The sequence below is a fragment of the Erythrolamprus reginae genome, chromosome 1 (assembly GCF_031021105.1).
Source record: "Erythrolamprus reginae isolate rEryReg1 chromosome 1, rEryReg1.hap1, whole genome shotgun sequence".
NCBI lineage: Eukaryota > Metazoa > Chordata > Lepidosauria > Squamata > Dipsadidae > Erythrolamprus > Erythrolamprus reginae.
In genome coordinates, this window is record NC_091950.1 from 143,250,835 (window position 1) to 143,264,416 (window position 13,582).

The window sequence follows — 13,582 nt, forward strand, 5'->3', positions numbered from 1 at the left end:
GAGAATAATGGGATTATTATTAAATGCTGGGGCAAACCAATCATGTGGATCAGTTCTATACATAACCCATTGATTCATAAAGGAATGAACAAATGATGCTTTGAAGCAACAGAAAGGGGGGGATGTAATAAAAGGCAAGTAAATGATACATGTGATACAAGCAGGAGTAGAAATAGGCAATAACATCCAGTGTTTTCTAGCCAAATTCCGCAAAATCCAAACTAAAAAGCTTTCATTTCCTTTTTTTCCTATTTTTGAAAGAGGCTAGTGAGTACCCTCAAGATACATTATTTTGACATTTCTCCCATAAAGTATTATAACTGCAAAACCCTAAAATACTTTACTTTGATTAGAAGCACTTTCCATCAGCTGTAAAAGTTACATCCTTTTTTCCTTCCCTCCCATCCACATTCTGGAATTTGAGTTGATTTTCACAGATGACGCACGAATATAACTTTTTGAATTTCAAATTACTAATAAAGCTTTGTGAGAATCCTGTCTTTTTTTTTTTAGAGAACTTCTGCTTTAGCTTAAAACATCTTCTGAAGCTATCTGAATCATTCTCAATCCAGTTCTGGAAATAATTGAATCCACTGTGTGAATTCTACTGCTACTGCTCTGTGTTTCTGCTTCTCCGAAAATGAACATTTGGTGTCATGTGTAGCTGCCATAGCATAATGTTAGAATCAGTCTGTTGAAAGGACACTTCCAAATCCACAGTGGACATGGTCAGTGGGAGAATCCATACTTGTTCTAAACAGTGAGCGGTCTGAGATCATATGAGAGATCAAAGAACAAAAGAAACCCTTAAGAAGAAAGCTAGAAAAGCTGGACCAGAAATAGGATTGCAAGAATCTATGCTAGTACAGTATTCTTAAGAAGAACCAGTATTCTCCATGTTTTCAAGCAACTGAGGTTCAAATTCAGTGGTAGGTGTTTTTTTCCCACGGAAAGACCCATGTCTCCTAGTCAGTATGCAATGTTGGAAAACAGCTTTCTGTATTCCTTTTGGATATCTCAGACTTAGATGCAGGACTTTGCTTTCTTCTGCTTTTTATCTTTGTAAATCAAACAGAAGCCTGTATGGAATTAGGGAGTTTGTAACAACAGAGCCTGGGAACAAAGGCAAATGTCTGAATATTTACAAGAAATATTAGCCATTTTCCCCTAGAGCCTGCCAGTTTGCCACGCAATGGAAAATTCAAAGCTCTTTTTTCTCATATGGCTTGTTTTCCTCCTCTGCAGGGCAGTGCGTCATCTGGTATAATTGAAAATGTCCATTTCCCCCCCTAGTGTGTGTGTATATGTGTATTTGTGTGTCTGTCTGTCTATGATTACAAATGGCAGTATTTCATCCCAGTTGCCTCATGGATTCTTCTTAGGAGTGTAAGTTACACACACTACATACAAGTTACACACACTACATACAAGTTCTAGGCTGCTGCCTAGAACTTTCCAGGATTTATGACTTCTTCAATTAATAATACATTAATATTTTGTTCAGATTTTAGACTATTCTCGTTTTAGTAAACGGGTTAGTAACAGGTTTTGGTATTTCTCACTGCTTTCCAGAAGTCTGAAGAAGCCATGGCTTTATAAGACATGACAGGTGTTTGGTTAAGATGAGGAAGAAGACAAAGTGGGAAGAATAACAAGCACTTGATAAAAGGCTAAAAAAATGTAAGCCATATCCTGAACCACAGGTTTTGAAAAGAAGATTCAAAGTGAAGGCTAAATCGCAAGGCAACGTCCATGCAGGTTACCAGCATTTGTTTGTGTCTGCTTCAAAGTCCCTGTTTATTAGAGCCCAATTGAGTAGGCCCCTGAATCAGTCGATTGCTTCTCCTCACAACGTCCTCCCAAAGTCTGGTCACTTCGATACATAGAGTTGCTAGGAAGTTTGTTGGGACGCAGAACCGTATCTGATACCTAGTAAGAAGGACATTGAGACCTGTTAATGCTGATCCAGTATGAGCATTTGTACTCTCCTTAATTTACCTGAACTAGACACTACATAAATTCCTGACATTTGGACTTATCTGACCTTAATAGCTCATCCTTTCTCCAAAATGCTCAGGATAGTACATGTGCTTTTCCCACAATTCTTTCCCCGATCCCTGCTTTCCCAAGTACCTTTTGAGTTGGTTTTGGATCAGGGATACTTGTCCCCATAGGGCAAAACAGGGATTTAAACTTGTAGGAATTCCTATTATTTATCTATCTATCTATCTATCTATCTATCTATCTATCTATCTATCATCTATCTATCTATCTATCTATCTATCTATCTATCTATCTATCTATCTATCTATTAGATTCGTATGCCGCCCCTCTCCGCAGACTCTGGGCTGCTCACAACAATAACAAAAAACAATGTATCACAAATCTAATATTAAAAAGTCTCTAAAAACCCCTTATTTTAAAAAACAAGACATACACACAAACATACCATTCATAAATTATATAGGCCAGGGGGAGATGTCTCAGTTCCCCTATGCCTGACAACAGAGGTGGGTTTTAAGAAGTTTGCGAAAGGCAAGGAGGGTGGGGGCAATCCTAATCTCTGGGGGGAGCTGGTTCCAGAGGGTCAGGGCCACCACAGAGAAGGCTCTTCCCCTGGGTCTCGCCAGACGACATTGTTTCGTAGACGGGACTCGGAGAAGGCCAACTCTGTGGGACCTAACTGGTCACTGGGATTTGTGCGGCAGAAGGCAGTCCCTACTTAAGATTTTTTTTTCAACTCTATGTTGTAGAGAATTTTGAAAGATGGATAGATCAAGGAAGTACCACGTTATGGAGGACTACTCTAACCACTATGGAAATCTTTCCCATTTTATCTTGTATTTCATATATTTTATTTGAAATGTAATAAAGTGGAAAATTGATTTAAGAAGCCAAGGTCACACAAATCTTGTAGTAAGAAAAGGGAGGCTTTCTTTTAACTCTTTAATTCATTTTTTATTTAAGTTCTTAGGCAGATTCTTTGCTTCATCTTATGCCAGAATAATTTAACATAATTCTCAACAAATTCAATGATTTAGCAGTTTGGGAAATTCTTTGGGAAGGGGAAGCATTGCTTTAAATAGATTATGATAAACTAAGCTGTCTTCTTGAGTCGTCTAGAATTCTTTGGAGGAAGTATAATAATAATGTGGAATGCTTTATGTATCCATTTTATCTTATCCTAACTAAATCTAATTTAAAGATATTTTTTTCTGTTTTTAAAGTAATTTTATTATACTGAACCAGTCAATAAAAGAAAGATTCCCTCTACATGATTCCTCTAAAAAAATAACATGTTCTGTTAATATATTCAGTGTAATCCTGCATGTCTAATCAGATGTGAGATTTGCTTACTTAAGTAGCACTTACTCTCTGATAAATGAGTATAAAACTGTAATTTTCCCCTTGAATCTGTTTTTCTCTGATTTCTAATTCCATAAGAATTTAGCTATTGAATAATTCAGCATAAAGATTCGGTAAATATTTCTGAAAGGGTATCTGATGGGAAGTTTTCTGATAAGATATATTTTGAAGGCATTTTTTGCTTGCATGAATCTGAAAATTCCCCTGGCCCCTACCCATTTCCTCCCTCATGTGACTTTTTAAAAATTATTTTATTAAATGTTTAATTTCAAAGCTTAGGAACTGTTATGGAAAACTACCAGTCTTCAGCAATATTTTTGTAAAGTTAGGCAAGGACAAAGTCAAACACAGACAACAGGGAGAAGCTAGCAGTAGCATCCTGTTAAACTTGGTCCTTTCTAAGGGCCTCTATCCCCCAGGAGGAATAATACATGAATGGTCCAAGCCTTGCAGCATCCCTGCCCAGAACAGGATCCCACTAAATCACAAACACAGAGGATCCCTACTGTAGATCAGGCGTCCCTAAACTTTTGGACCTCGGGGACCATTAAATTCATGATTTTAAATCCTGCGGACCACTAATATGATCTGCCTAATGACTGGCTGGGTGGGCGTGGTTAGGTGGTCATGTGACTGGGTGGGCGTGGCCAATTTGATGTTACTCACATCAAGGTGCAACTTGTTGGTGTCTGCTCACTCCTCCCCTCCCAATCACAGCTTGTCTGCCCGCCTGGGGTCTTTAGGGCCCCAACAGGAAGCAGTTGTTGGAGCTAAGCAGCCACCATGGCAAGACAGCTGCCTCAGTTCAAATTAGATCTGATTGAGGAGGCTCAGCAGAAGCACCTCACTGAGGACTATGAGCATAGGCTTTCCATGCAGATGGAAGACCTGAGGGAGAGCAAGACCAGGTATTGGCACCTGGAGGCTCAGCAAGCTGAGATGGTCCACCAGTTCCAGGCCATGATGCAGGCCCATTAGAACAAGGCCCTCTGGCGCTTCCGCCCAGCCTTCGCCCAAAGCCCCGCACCCGGAGGCTGAAGCAGACCCCCAATTGGAATTTCTATCCCCCTCCAACCCACACAAAAAGACCCCAAAGAGGCAACACAAGTGTTCATTGCATGTATCCGGCCCAGGGGCTGTAGGTTGAGGGCCCCTGATTTAGTGCAATACCAAAAAATTCAAATAGTTTTTCTGTGGACCTCAAAAATGTTCTCACGAACCACTGGTGATACACACAGTGGCGGGCAGCAGCAGGTGTGCGGCTATGGTAGGAAAATCCTGGATGTGTGCACAGCTGCAACCCCCCATGCATGAGATTTGGCTTCTGCGTATGTGTACAAAGCCAAATCTCACACAAGAACACATGCGAGAGTGAGATTTTGGCTATTTTCACCAAATTTTTTGCTTCCATGCATGCACAGAAGCAAAAGTATTGGTGAGAATAGCCCAAATCTTGCTCTCGTGCACATCTTTGTGTGAGATTTGGCTTGCTGTGCATGTGCAGAAGCTAAATCTAGCGCCAATGGGCACTTGCGTGAACGATGGGTGCGCACGCATGCCAACAGCCTCCGAGGGACCTAGATACATAGACCAACAGTTGGCGACCGTTGCTACACTGTTTCCCTGAAAATAATTCACCCCCAACAGGTAAGACGTAGGAGAGGTTTCGTAGAATTGCCTAATATAAGGCATCTCCCGAAAGTAAGACGTAGGAGAGGTTTCGTAGAATTGCCTAATATAAGGCATCTCCCGAAAGTAAGACGTAGGAGAGGTTTCGTAGAATTGCCTAATATAAGGCATCTCCCGAAAGTAAGACGTAGGAGAGGTTTCGTAGAATTGCCTAATATAAGGCATCTCCCGAAAGTAAGACGTAGGAGACGTTTCGTTCCGCAGCACTCCTGAACAGAACATATATAACACTGCTGTCCATCAGTGGCATCCCAAAACGCTGCATCAATCGATTTAAAACACATCCAACACACATCCAACATGCGGCTACGTGTTTGCATGCATTTTTGCTGCAGCAGGATTGCACCCTACCTAGTTGTAAATACGGTAGGGGGTCTGCTGCATCTTTCGGATCAAGAATTGATATGTCAATTCTTGGAACGGATCAGAAAGATGCATATGATATAAAACACACATCGGCGACACTGTTCCATCTAAGCTGCATTTTTCTTTATTGAAGACATCCCCTGAAAATAAGACGTAGCACATCTTTGGGAGCAAACATTAATATAAGACGCTGTCTTATTTTCAGGGAAACAGGGTATGGAGAAAAATGACATACGGTACTAGGCTTCCAAGCATAAAGTAGCTCTTCACCTCTTGGTTTTCTACATTTGACTACTAATAGCAGCAGACTTTGTTTACAGCATCCAGATCTGTTTTTCTTCATTATTATAGAAACTGGAATTAAGGATAGAACTGCAGGTGTTCCACTTAAATTAGGTTGCTTTGTTGAACACCGTGGAATGCGAACGAGAGACTCTTAGAAGCTGGTGCAAAACTCCAACTCTGATCCCTCAGAAGGGGCTGCCAAGCCGAAATTTGTGCCGTGACTAAAGAAGAGATCATTTTGCACAGGGGGAACAACTATAAGTATAATGATCCTTTGCAATTTAATTTTAATTGGAGCTCAATGTCTGTTAAATGAAAGAGTGTCTAGTAGTTTTCACCCTGTCCACATTTACAGTATTCCTGGCACATCATTCAACTGTTTTAATTGTTATTTCTAACAGCATTTTCACTGCTATTCTCATTCTTATGCTTTGAGAGCCATTATGATAAGAAGCAGACATGCATACAATATATAAATGCCTAATCACAACTGAATCTGGCAGGAAGAGAGGGGGGAAATAGCCAAAGTAGGAAATGATGAGGAATTAATTAATTAATTGGAAAAGGAAATTGTGTTTTTTTTCCCTCCCTTCATGGAAAATAATTCTAGAGAAGAGACTGCCTTGCGTAAGGGAAGGCGGGAGTAGAAAAACTTTTTGTTAAATAAATGAAGGCAGCATATTTGGTCTTCGGTTGCTTGGCTGGGCTCCTTTATTGGATATCCTTGAAACTTTTTTTATGAGACTGCCAAAAATCCAAGTGGGAGCTTGGATAATGGCTATTCATCAAGAGGATTATAGTTCCAAGTGTCTGAGATATGCCAACTTGTTTTCTTCTATAATAGCAGAATAAATTATATTAATAGCCCCAAGCGCACATTTAAAGTCCACCCGCCCAAGTCTGAAATGGCTCTGTTATGACTGCTGCTGCCTCTTGCTTGCTGAAAGACCCCCGCAGCAAGCCTAATGGTATATTTTGCATAGATTTACCTCTTCAAATTTCTTGGCCTTATACTGATCGGCACCTTTCAGGAAATTGAGGAGAATGATGTCGCATAGGACTGTCCCCTGGGGTTAGAAGGAAACAGGTGATATGGTTAGCCTAACTGCTATAGTGGAAGGTACAGTTCTGACATACAGGCTGATATTATACAATTTAACACACTGGGAAATGTTACATTTCCTAAAAGCCAGAATACTTTCAGCCTAGGAAGAAATCCAATTATGTTGAGGGTTCTGCCCAAGTGTGTTCTTTAATGCCCTACCCAAAATTTATGGCACAATCAGGATAAAAGATGTATCTTTTTAAAAAGTATCTACCGTAATATATAGAAACATAGAAACATAGAAACATAGAAGTCTGACGGCAGAAAAAGACCTCATGATCCATCTAGTCTGCCCTTATACTATTTTCTGTATTCTACCTTAGGATGGATATATGTTTATCCCAGGCATGTTTAAATTCAGTTACTGTGGATTTATCTACCACGTCTGCTGGAAGTTTGTTCCAAGGATCTACTACTCTTTCAGTAAAATAATATTTTCTCATGTTGCTTTTGATCTTTCCCCCAACTAACTTCAGATTGTGTTCCCTTGTTCTTGTGTTCACTTCCCTATTAAAAACACTTCCCCCCTGGACCTTATTTAACCGTTTAAATTTTATATTTTATACTTTTTACATTTCATTTTTAGATCTTAAGAAGAACAGAAACTTGCCAGAAAAATCAAACCTGCAATACACTATTTTTAAAAGTTGGTCACAAAATTATTTGCAGTTAATTTTTATCTATCTGTTTATTTATTAAACTTCGATGCTGCCTATCTCACTGGTACAGTATTTCTTAACATCTAATACATTATGTCACATATTTAACTTTGAGGTATCAGTGGATGCAGATACATGTATGAGCACAAGTGAGCCCAAAATTTATGTTGCTCACTTTCTGAAGTCACTTTCTTCAGCGCTGTTGTAACTTTGATCAGTCACTAAACTATTTTAAGTTGAGGACTACCTGTGTTGTAGCCCGCCCACATCCCATGCAGCTGGTCATGGATCCTGAGGACCAAGAGGTGGGTGTGGCACAGTATCATTGGCCCGTGCACCTGGCACCTGAGTCCAATAGCGAGGAGGGGCACATGAGTAAAGCAGAAGAAGAGGAGGAGCCTCTTCTTCTCGATGCTAGGCCACGCAGGACTGCTAGCAGGCAAGAGTGGCTACACAGAAGGAAGTCTCCTCGAGAGTAGAGCTGTCAGCTAATTGGCCATGCCCTTAGACTACTTAAGTCCTAACCACGATGAGCTTACTTTCAGGGAACTACGTAGTTTCTGAACCTTGACTTCTGTGGATACAGTTTGCATTCCAGTTTGGATTTTATTTCTTGCATTTGCTAGTTTGGACGTCGCTTCTAAATCTTGACTTTTGTGTCTGCATTCCAGCAAGAATCTTGTTTCTTGCATTTGCCAGTTTTGGGACTTGTGCCAAGCCCAGTAAGACTTGCCAATTATCTTTTGGACATTGGCCAGCTATTAAGATAGGGTATTAACAGCTAGGATTGTGAAAAGAATAACTTCTATCTTTTCTTTTGCTTTTTACTTCCCTAACAAATTATTAGGAGACTTTGTTTTAATTACAACAACAATTCATGTTTCAATGGCTTGTGTATGTGTAATTATTTGGGGGCTTGGCACTGAGGTAGAACAACCTGTAACCAAAAAGTTAGTTCTGATTATTTTCAGCTCTAATGAGTTAAGAATTCTGAAATAGCAACAGCATTTAAACTTATTACCACTTAACAGTGCTTTACAACCCTCTTTAAGCAGTTTACAGAATCAGCATACTGCCTCCAACAATCTGGAGTCCTCATTTTACCAACACTAGAAGGATGGAAGACTGTGAAGACAAGGCTTACACTGACTGAATTTTTCTGTAGAAAAGTTCCATGTCTACCTTTCCTTTCAAATGACTCTGTTGCATTTAGCACATTCTTTATACGTAAAGTCATGCCAAGTATCAAATGTACTAAACATGCAAAAAAAAGTTGTGTTTTCTCAAGCTTTAAGGAAACTATTTTGGAGATACAGTAAGACCTCACCTATCGCTGGTGTTACATTCCAGACCTGGCCCCGATAGGTGAAATCCGCGATGGGGAATTTATTGACTGATAGTACTTATTTAAGTATTTATATTGCAATTGTTTGGTAAGTTTTCATTGTTTTAAGTGTTTATAAACCCTTCCCACACAGTATTTATTTTAGATACAGTATTTACAGTATTTACAATTTTATATAAATTTTTTTTCAAAAACCTGCCGATCGAGTTCGGCGGGCTGTTTAAATCTGCCGATCAACTTCCTCAGAAACCCGCGAACCAGCAAAGATCCGTGAATGATTTTTCTCATTAATATTTCTTGAAAACCCGCGATGAAGTGAAGCCGCAGTAGGTGAAGCGCGGTATAGCGAGGGACTACTGTACATGCTTTAAACTTTGAAAATCAGACTCAGTTTAACAGTGGGTTTTTTCTGATCCAAACTTACAGAATAAACAACAGCGGGGCAGGGGAAGCTAATGGAACCTGGAGAAAAAGCTGAGTTAGACCAAAACACTTACCACCCCAACAGACGTGAAAGCAGCCACACAGTTGATTAGTGTTGGTATGATATTAAATTTTCCAGCCTGAGGGAAGATAAGGCAGAGTAAGCAAATAGAAACAGGTTCCCTTAAGTCAGTGTTTCCCAACCTTGGCAACTTGAAGATATCTGGACTTCAACTCCCAGAATTCCCCACCCAGCATTCGCTGGCTGGGGAATTCTGGGAGTTGAAGTCCAAATATCTTCAAGTTTCATGGGTTGGGAAACACTGCCTTAAATGAATGGGGGATGGGAGTGGAGGGGATAAAGGCATTGATAAGCAGTTGTGGCTGAATATTTCCTCTTTTGTGAGGTGGCTTTTCTGTCCATTCATAGAATACAGGTAGTCCTTGGCTTACAATCATTTGTTTAATGACTGTTTAAAGTTATAAAAGCACTGAGAAAAGTGACTTAGCCCAGTTTTCACCATTAATGGCCATTGCATCATCCTCATGGTCACATGATCAAAATCTGGGTGCTTAGCAACGGACATGTATTTATGAGAGTGGCACTGTCCCAGGGATCACCATTTGTAACCTTCCCAGCCAGTTTCCAACCAGCAAAGTCAAGGGAGGGAAGGCAGATTTGCTCATAGTCGCATGAGGCACTTAACAATGGGTTGTAAAATGGGGAGAAACTCATTTCACCACTGCCTTGTTTAACAATGGAGATTTGGGGTTCAATTGCGGTTGTAAATTGAGGACTACATGTATTGCTTCCTTATATATATATATATATATCCTCTCATGAATCAGCCACAAACTGATCTTAAAATTATAGATAGTCCTCGACTTATAACCATTCGTTTAACAATGTTACAAAAGGACTGGAAGAAGTGATTTATGACTGACCCTTACAAATACGACCGTCATAGCATCCCCACATTTACAGGATGAAAATTTGGGTACTTGGCAACCAGCTTATATTTACCATGCCAACATCATAGGGCTGCCATTACAATCTTCCCAGCAAAGTCAATGGGCTAAGATGGATTTGCTTAATCATCATGACAGGAAAGGTCATAACAAATCACCTTGCTTAGCAATGGAAATTCTGGCCTCATTGGAGATCATAAGCTGAGGATGACCTGTATTCTGGATTGCCATTTTTACTGTGTGGGCATTCATTTCCTATTATCTCTCAATAATCTACCCTTTGTAAATAGCAGAATTGTTTTGTGGCGCGAGGGAAAGTTTACTTTCTTCTGAACCTAAAGTTAATCAGATTGGAAAGCCTAACTTCTTACAAAGATTGTCAGTGAGTCCCACTGCAAGATGATAATTATGATTATCATCTTCCAGTAAGCATCTCATGATTCTTGACAATTGCATCTTTTCTTTTATGTACACAGAGAGCATATGCACTAAAGACAAATTCCTTGTGTGTCCAATCATAATTGGACAATAAAGAATTCTATTCTATTCTATAACTCTCACACGCAGGTGACATGGTCCTGGTGCTCGTAAGATGCTGTTATATTTCAAAATACAAACAAGTCCAGTGTCTGACTCTGGGGGGGGGGGGGGAACCCAACACAAGCACAGGGTTTTTTTTTCTTTTTTCTTTGCTTCAGAAATCTCCAGGTCATTTTTTTTAATCAAGGCAATGATTTTGGGTATTAGCCTTGATGGTCGATTTTTTTGTCATTAAACTGTTTACCATGATTGCAATGGAGCTCTTTCTGCAGGGATGAAATCATGATTCTTTCCTGGAACAGAGTTATGGCAACATAGGTGACTATTTTCAGAAAGTACGTTTGGATTCACAGTCATTCAGCTGCACTTATTTCTTATGAAATCCATGGGACTGGAAATTAGAAGTTGTGGCCGGTTAACTTCGATAGGACGTTAGGTCTAGAGGTAAACTGTAAACCTTTTTGTGCAGATCAAATCCTCCAAGTCTTCCTCTGATCATCCATGATAAGGGGAGATTAGTAGATGTGATTCCTGGCCCTGCATGCCCACTTGAAGGTGCCTTCTGCAGTGGAGAATGTCAATCTAGAAGCTGGATTGCCCAGGCAAAATTCTTAATGATGAAACTTATGGATATTAAATAGATTTATCTCATTGAGATATTTCGCCTTGCATCCCTTGGTTTGATGAAGCAAATGGCTCTTGCAGAAAGAGATGCTCACTCTACCTGTTAGAAGTAGGGAGGATGATTTTACTTAATAAGGTCTAACAATGGAAATGGCACCTGTGAAAATAAGCTCTGCCATATTCCATGACTTAAAAGTGTAAATAGTGCTTTGTGGGAAACCTTTGATATGGAGATTCCCAGACATCCCCATCATGATTGTACTAAAGGTGCTGCTTAAAAGTTAAATAAATTAAATTAAACAAATTATTTAATAAATACTGTACATACACCACGCCCACAGTGTGGTAGTAAAAAAATTTGCAGCCCTTCACTGCGGCAGAGAAGGTGATCAGAACCAAGTAATGTGTCATGGATGATGAAGGAGGCAGGCCCAGCGAGGGTGGCTCCACATTTTACATACATGGTTCTAATTCTTTGCAGTCTACGGCAGGGGTCTCCAATCCTAGCAACTTTACACCTCGAGGACTTCAGCTCCCAAAATTCCCCAGCCGGCAAGCTGGTAGTTGAAGTCCCCCAGGCTTTAAATTGCCAAGATTGGAGACCCATGATCTAGGACACCTGGAATCAAGCACCTTTCCAAAAGCCAAAAAAAACAGGACTTCCTCCTCCTCCAGATATTTCCTAAACCTCTCTTTTATGTTTGAATTCCTCCCCCATTAGATTTCAACAGCACTGCGCTTCAAGATGGGCAGGTTTTCCCTGCCTCACTTACATTTCCATATACTAGAACATCAAAGCGAATGCCATATGCCTTCATCAGCGTGCGGAACTCGGTGCCGTTCTCTTGCTTGTAATATTTAGCATATCTGTGGATAAGGAAAAGGGGGTATGTGCACCTATATCTGTACAAACAGAAATATACATACTTCCCACTGCCCCATTTCATGACTTTCGGTGGGCTCAGTAGGCCTGTTTTTTCCCCCTCCCCAGGTTCCAGAGGCTTTCTTGGAGCCTGGGGAAGGCAAAAGTGCCCTCCCCTGCCCTCCCTGGAAGTCTTCTGGAGGCCAAAAATGCCCTCCTAGAGCCTTCGTATGAGCCAAAAGTCAGCTGGCTGGCATGCACATGTGCACTGTAACTCAGCTAGGGCAACAGCTCAAGTGCCAGCAGATAGCGCTCCACGTGCTATCTGTGGCACGCCTGCCCTAGGTTCATCATCACTGGCCTGGGTACTCTGAGAACAAACATATGCAACATTTGCCGTACAACAGAATGGCAATGAAGAAGTTTTACAAGAGACTATGGTTTGGGAAGGGACACATATCTATTTTTGGCATAACAGATGGGGAGGAAAGATAGAGCTTTCTGTCCCCTTAGATCTGTGACAATTGGGTTGACTGTATACCATAGGTCAGTGATGGTGAACCTTTTTTTCCTCAGGTGCTGAAAGAATGTGGGTGTGCGCTATCACGCATGCGTAAATGCCCACACCTATAATTCAATGCCTGGGGAGGGCAAAAACAGCTTCTCCCGCCACCCAGAGGCTCTCTGAAGGCCAGAAATGGCCTGTTTCCCAACTTCTGGTGGGCCCGGGATGCTTGTGTTTCACCCTCCCTGGAGGCATAACTGGAGCTGGGGGAGGGTAACCCCCCCTCCCCCATCCACCCCAGAGGCATTCAGGAAGCCAAAAATGCCTCCCAGAGCCTCTCTGTGAGCCAAAAATCAGCTGGCCAGCACACACATGCAGATTGGAGCTGAGCTAGGGCAATGGTTCGTGTGCCAGCAGATAGAGCTCTGTGTGCCACCTGTGCCATAAATTCACCATCACTGCCATAGGTGGTATTCAGCCCGTTCGGACCAGTTCACCCAAACTGGTAGCTGAAATCGCGGGAGTCCTGGCTCTATGCTATCCTATTTGTGCATGTTTTTGAAGCTGGGTGCATGCATTGAAGGCTCACGCATGAGTAAAGCACATACGCGGTATTGTGGTTAGCTCTGGCCCAACTTCTGCCCCAAGGAATGTGCAGGTGGATGTGGGGGAAACATCCACATGCCGCAGGCCTGTTTTGCTCCCGATGGAATCTGCCGACGAAGTCTCCTCTGACCAAGGAAGCGTGAGTGACAGGGAAGAGGGGAGTTTGGCAGACAGCCCAGGAGGAGATCAATCATCTGTATTATCCCTGGATTCTGAACAAGAATTAATGACACATCCA

General features: G+C 41.2%; 1 protein-coding gene across 1 annotated transcript in view; it reads right to left on the bottom strand.

Annotated features, from left to right (window-relative positions):
• The window catches only part of P2RX3 (purinergic receptor P2X 3), a 70,241-nt gene continuing 56,659 nt past the window's right edge, over positions 1-13,582 (bottom strand). The window contains exons 10-13 of the mRNA XM_070747549.1: positions 12,145-12,238; positions 9,313-9,378; positions 6,696-6,773; positions 1-1,929 (exon numbers count right to left, since the gene is read on the bottom strand). Of these exons, the coding sequence (XP_070603650.1) occupies positions 1,801-1,929; positions 6,696-6,773; positions 9,313-9,378; positions 12,145-12,238 (367 nt within the window). The 3' untranslated portion in view covers positions 1-1,800. The remainder of the gene's footprint in view (positions 1,930-6,695; positions 6,774-9,312; positions 9,379-12,144; positions 12,239-13,582) is intronic.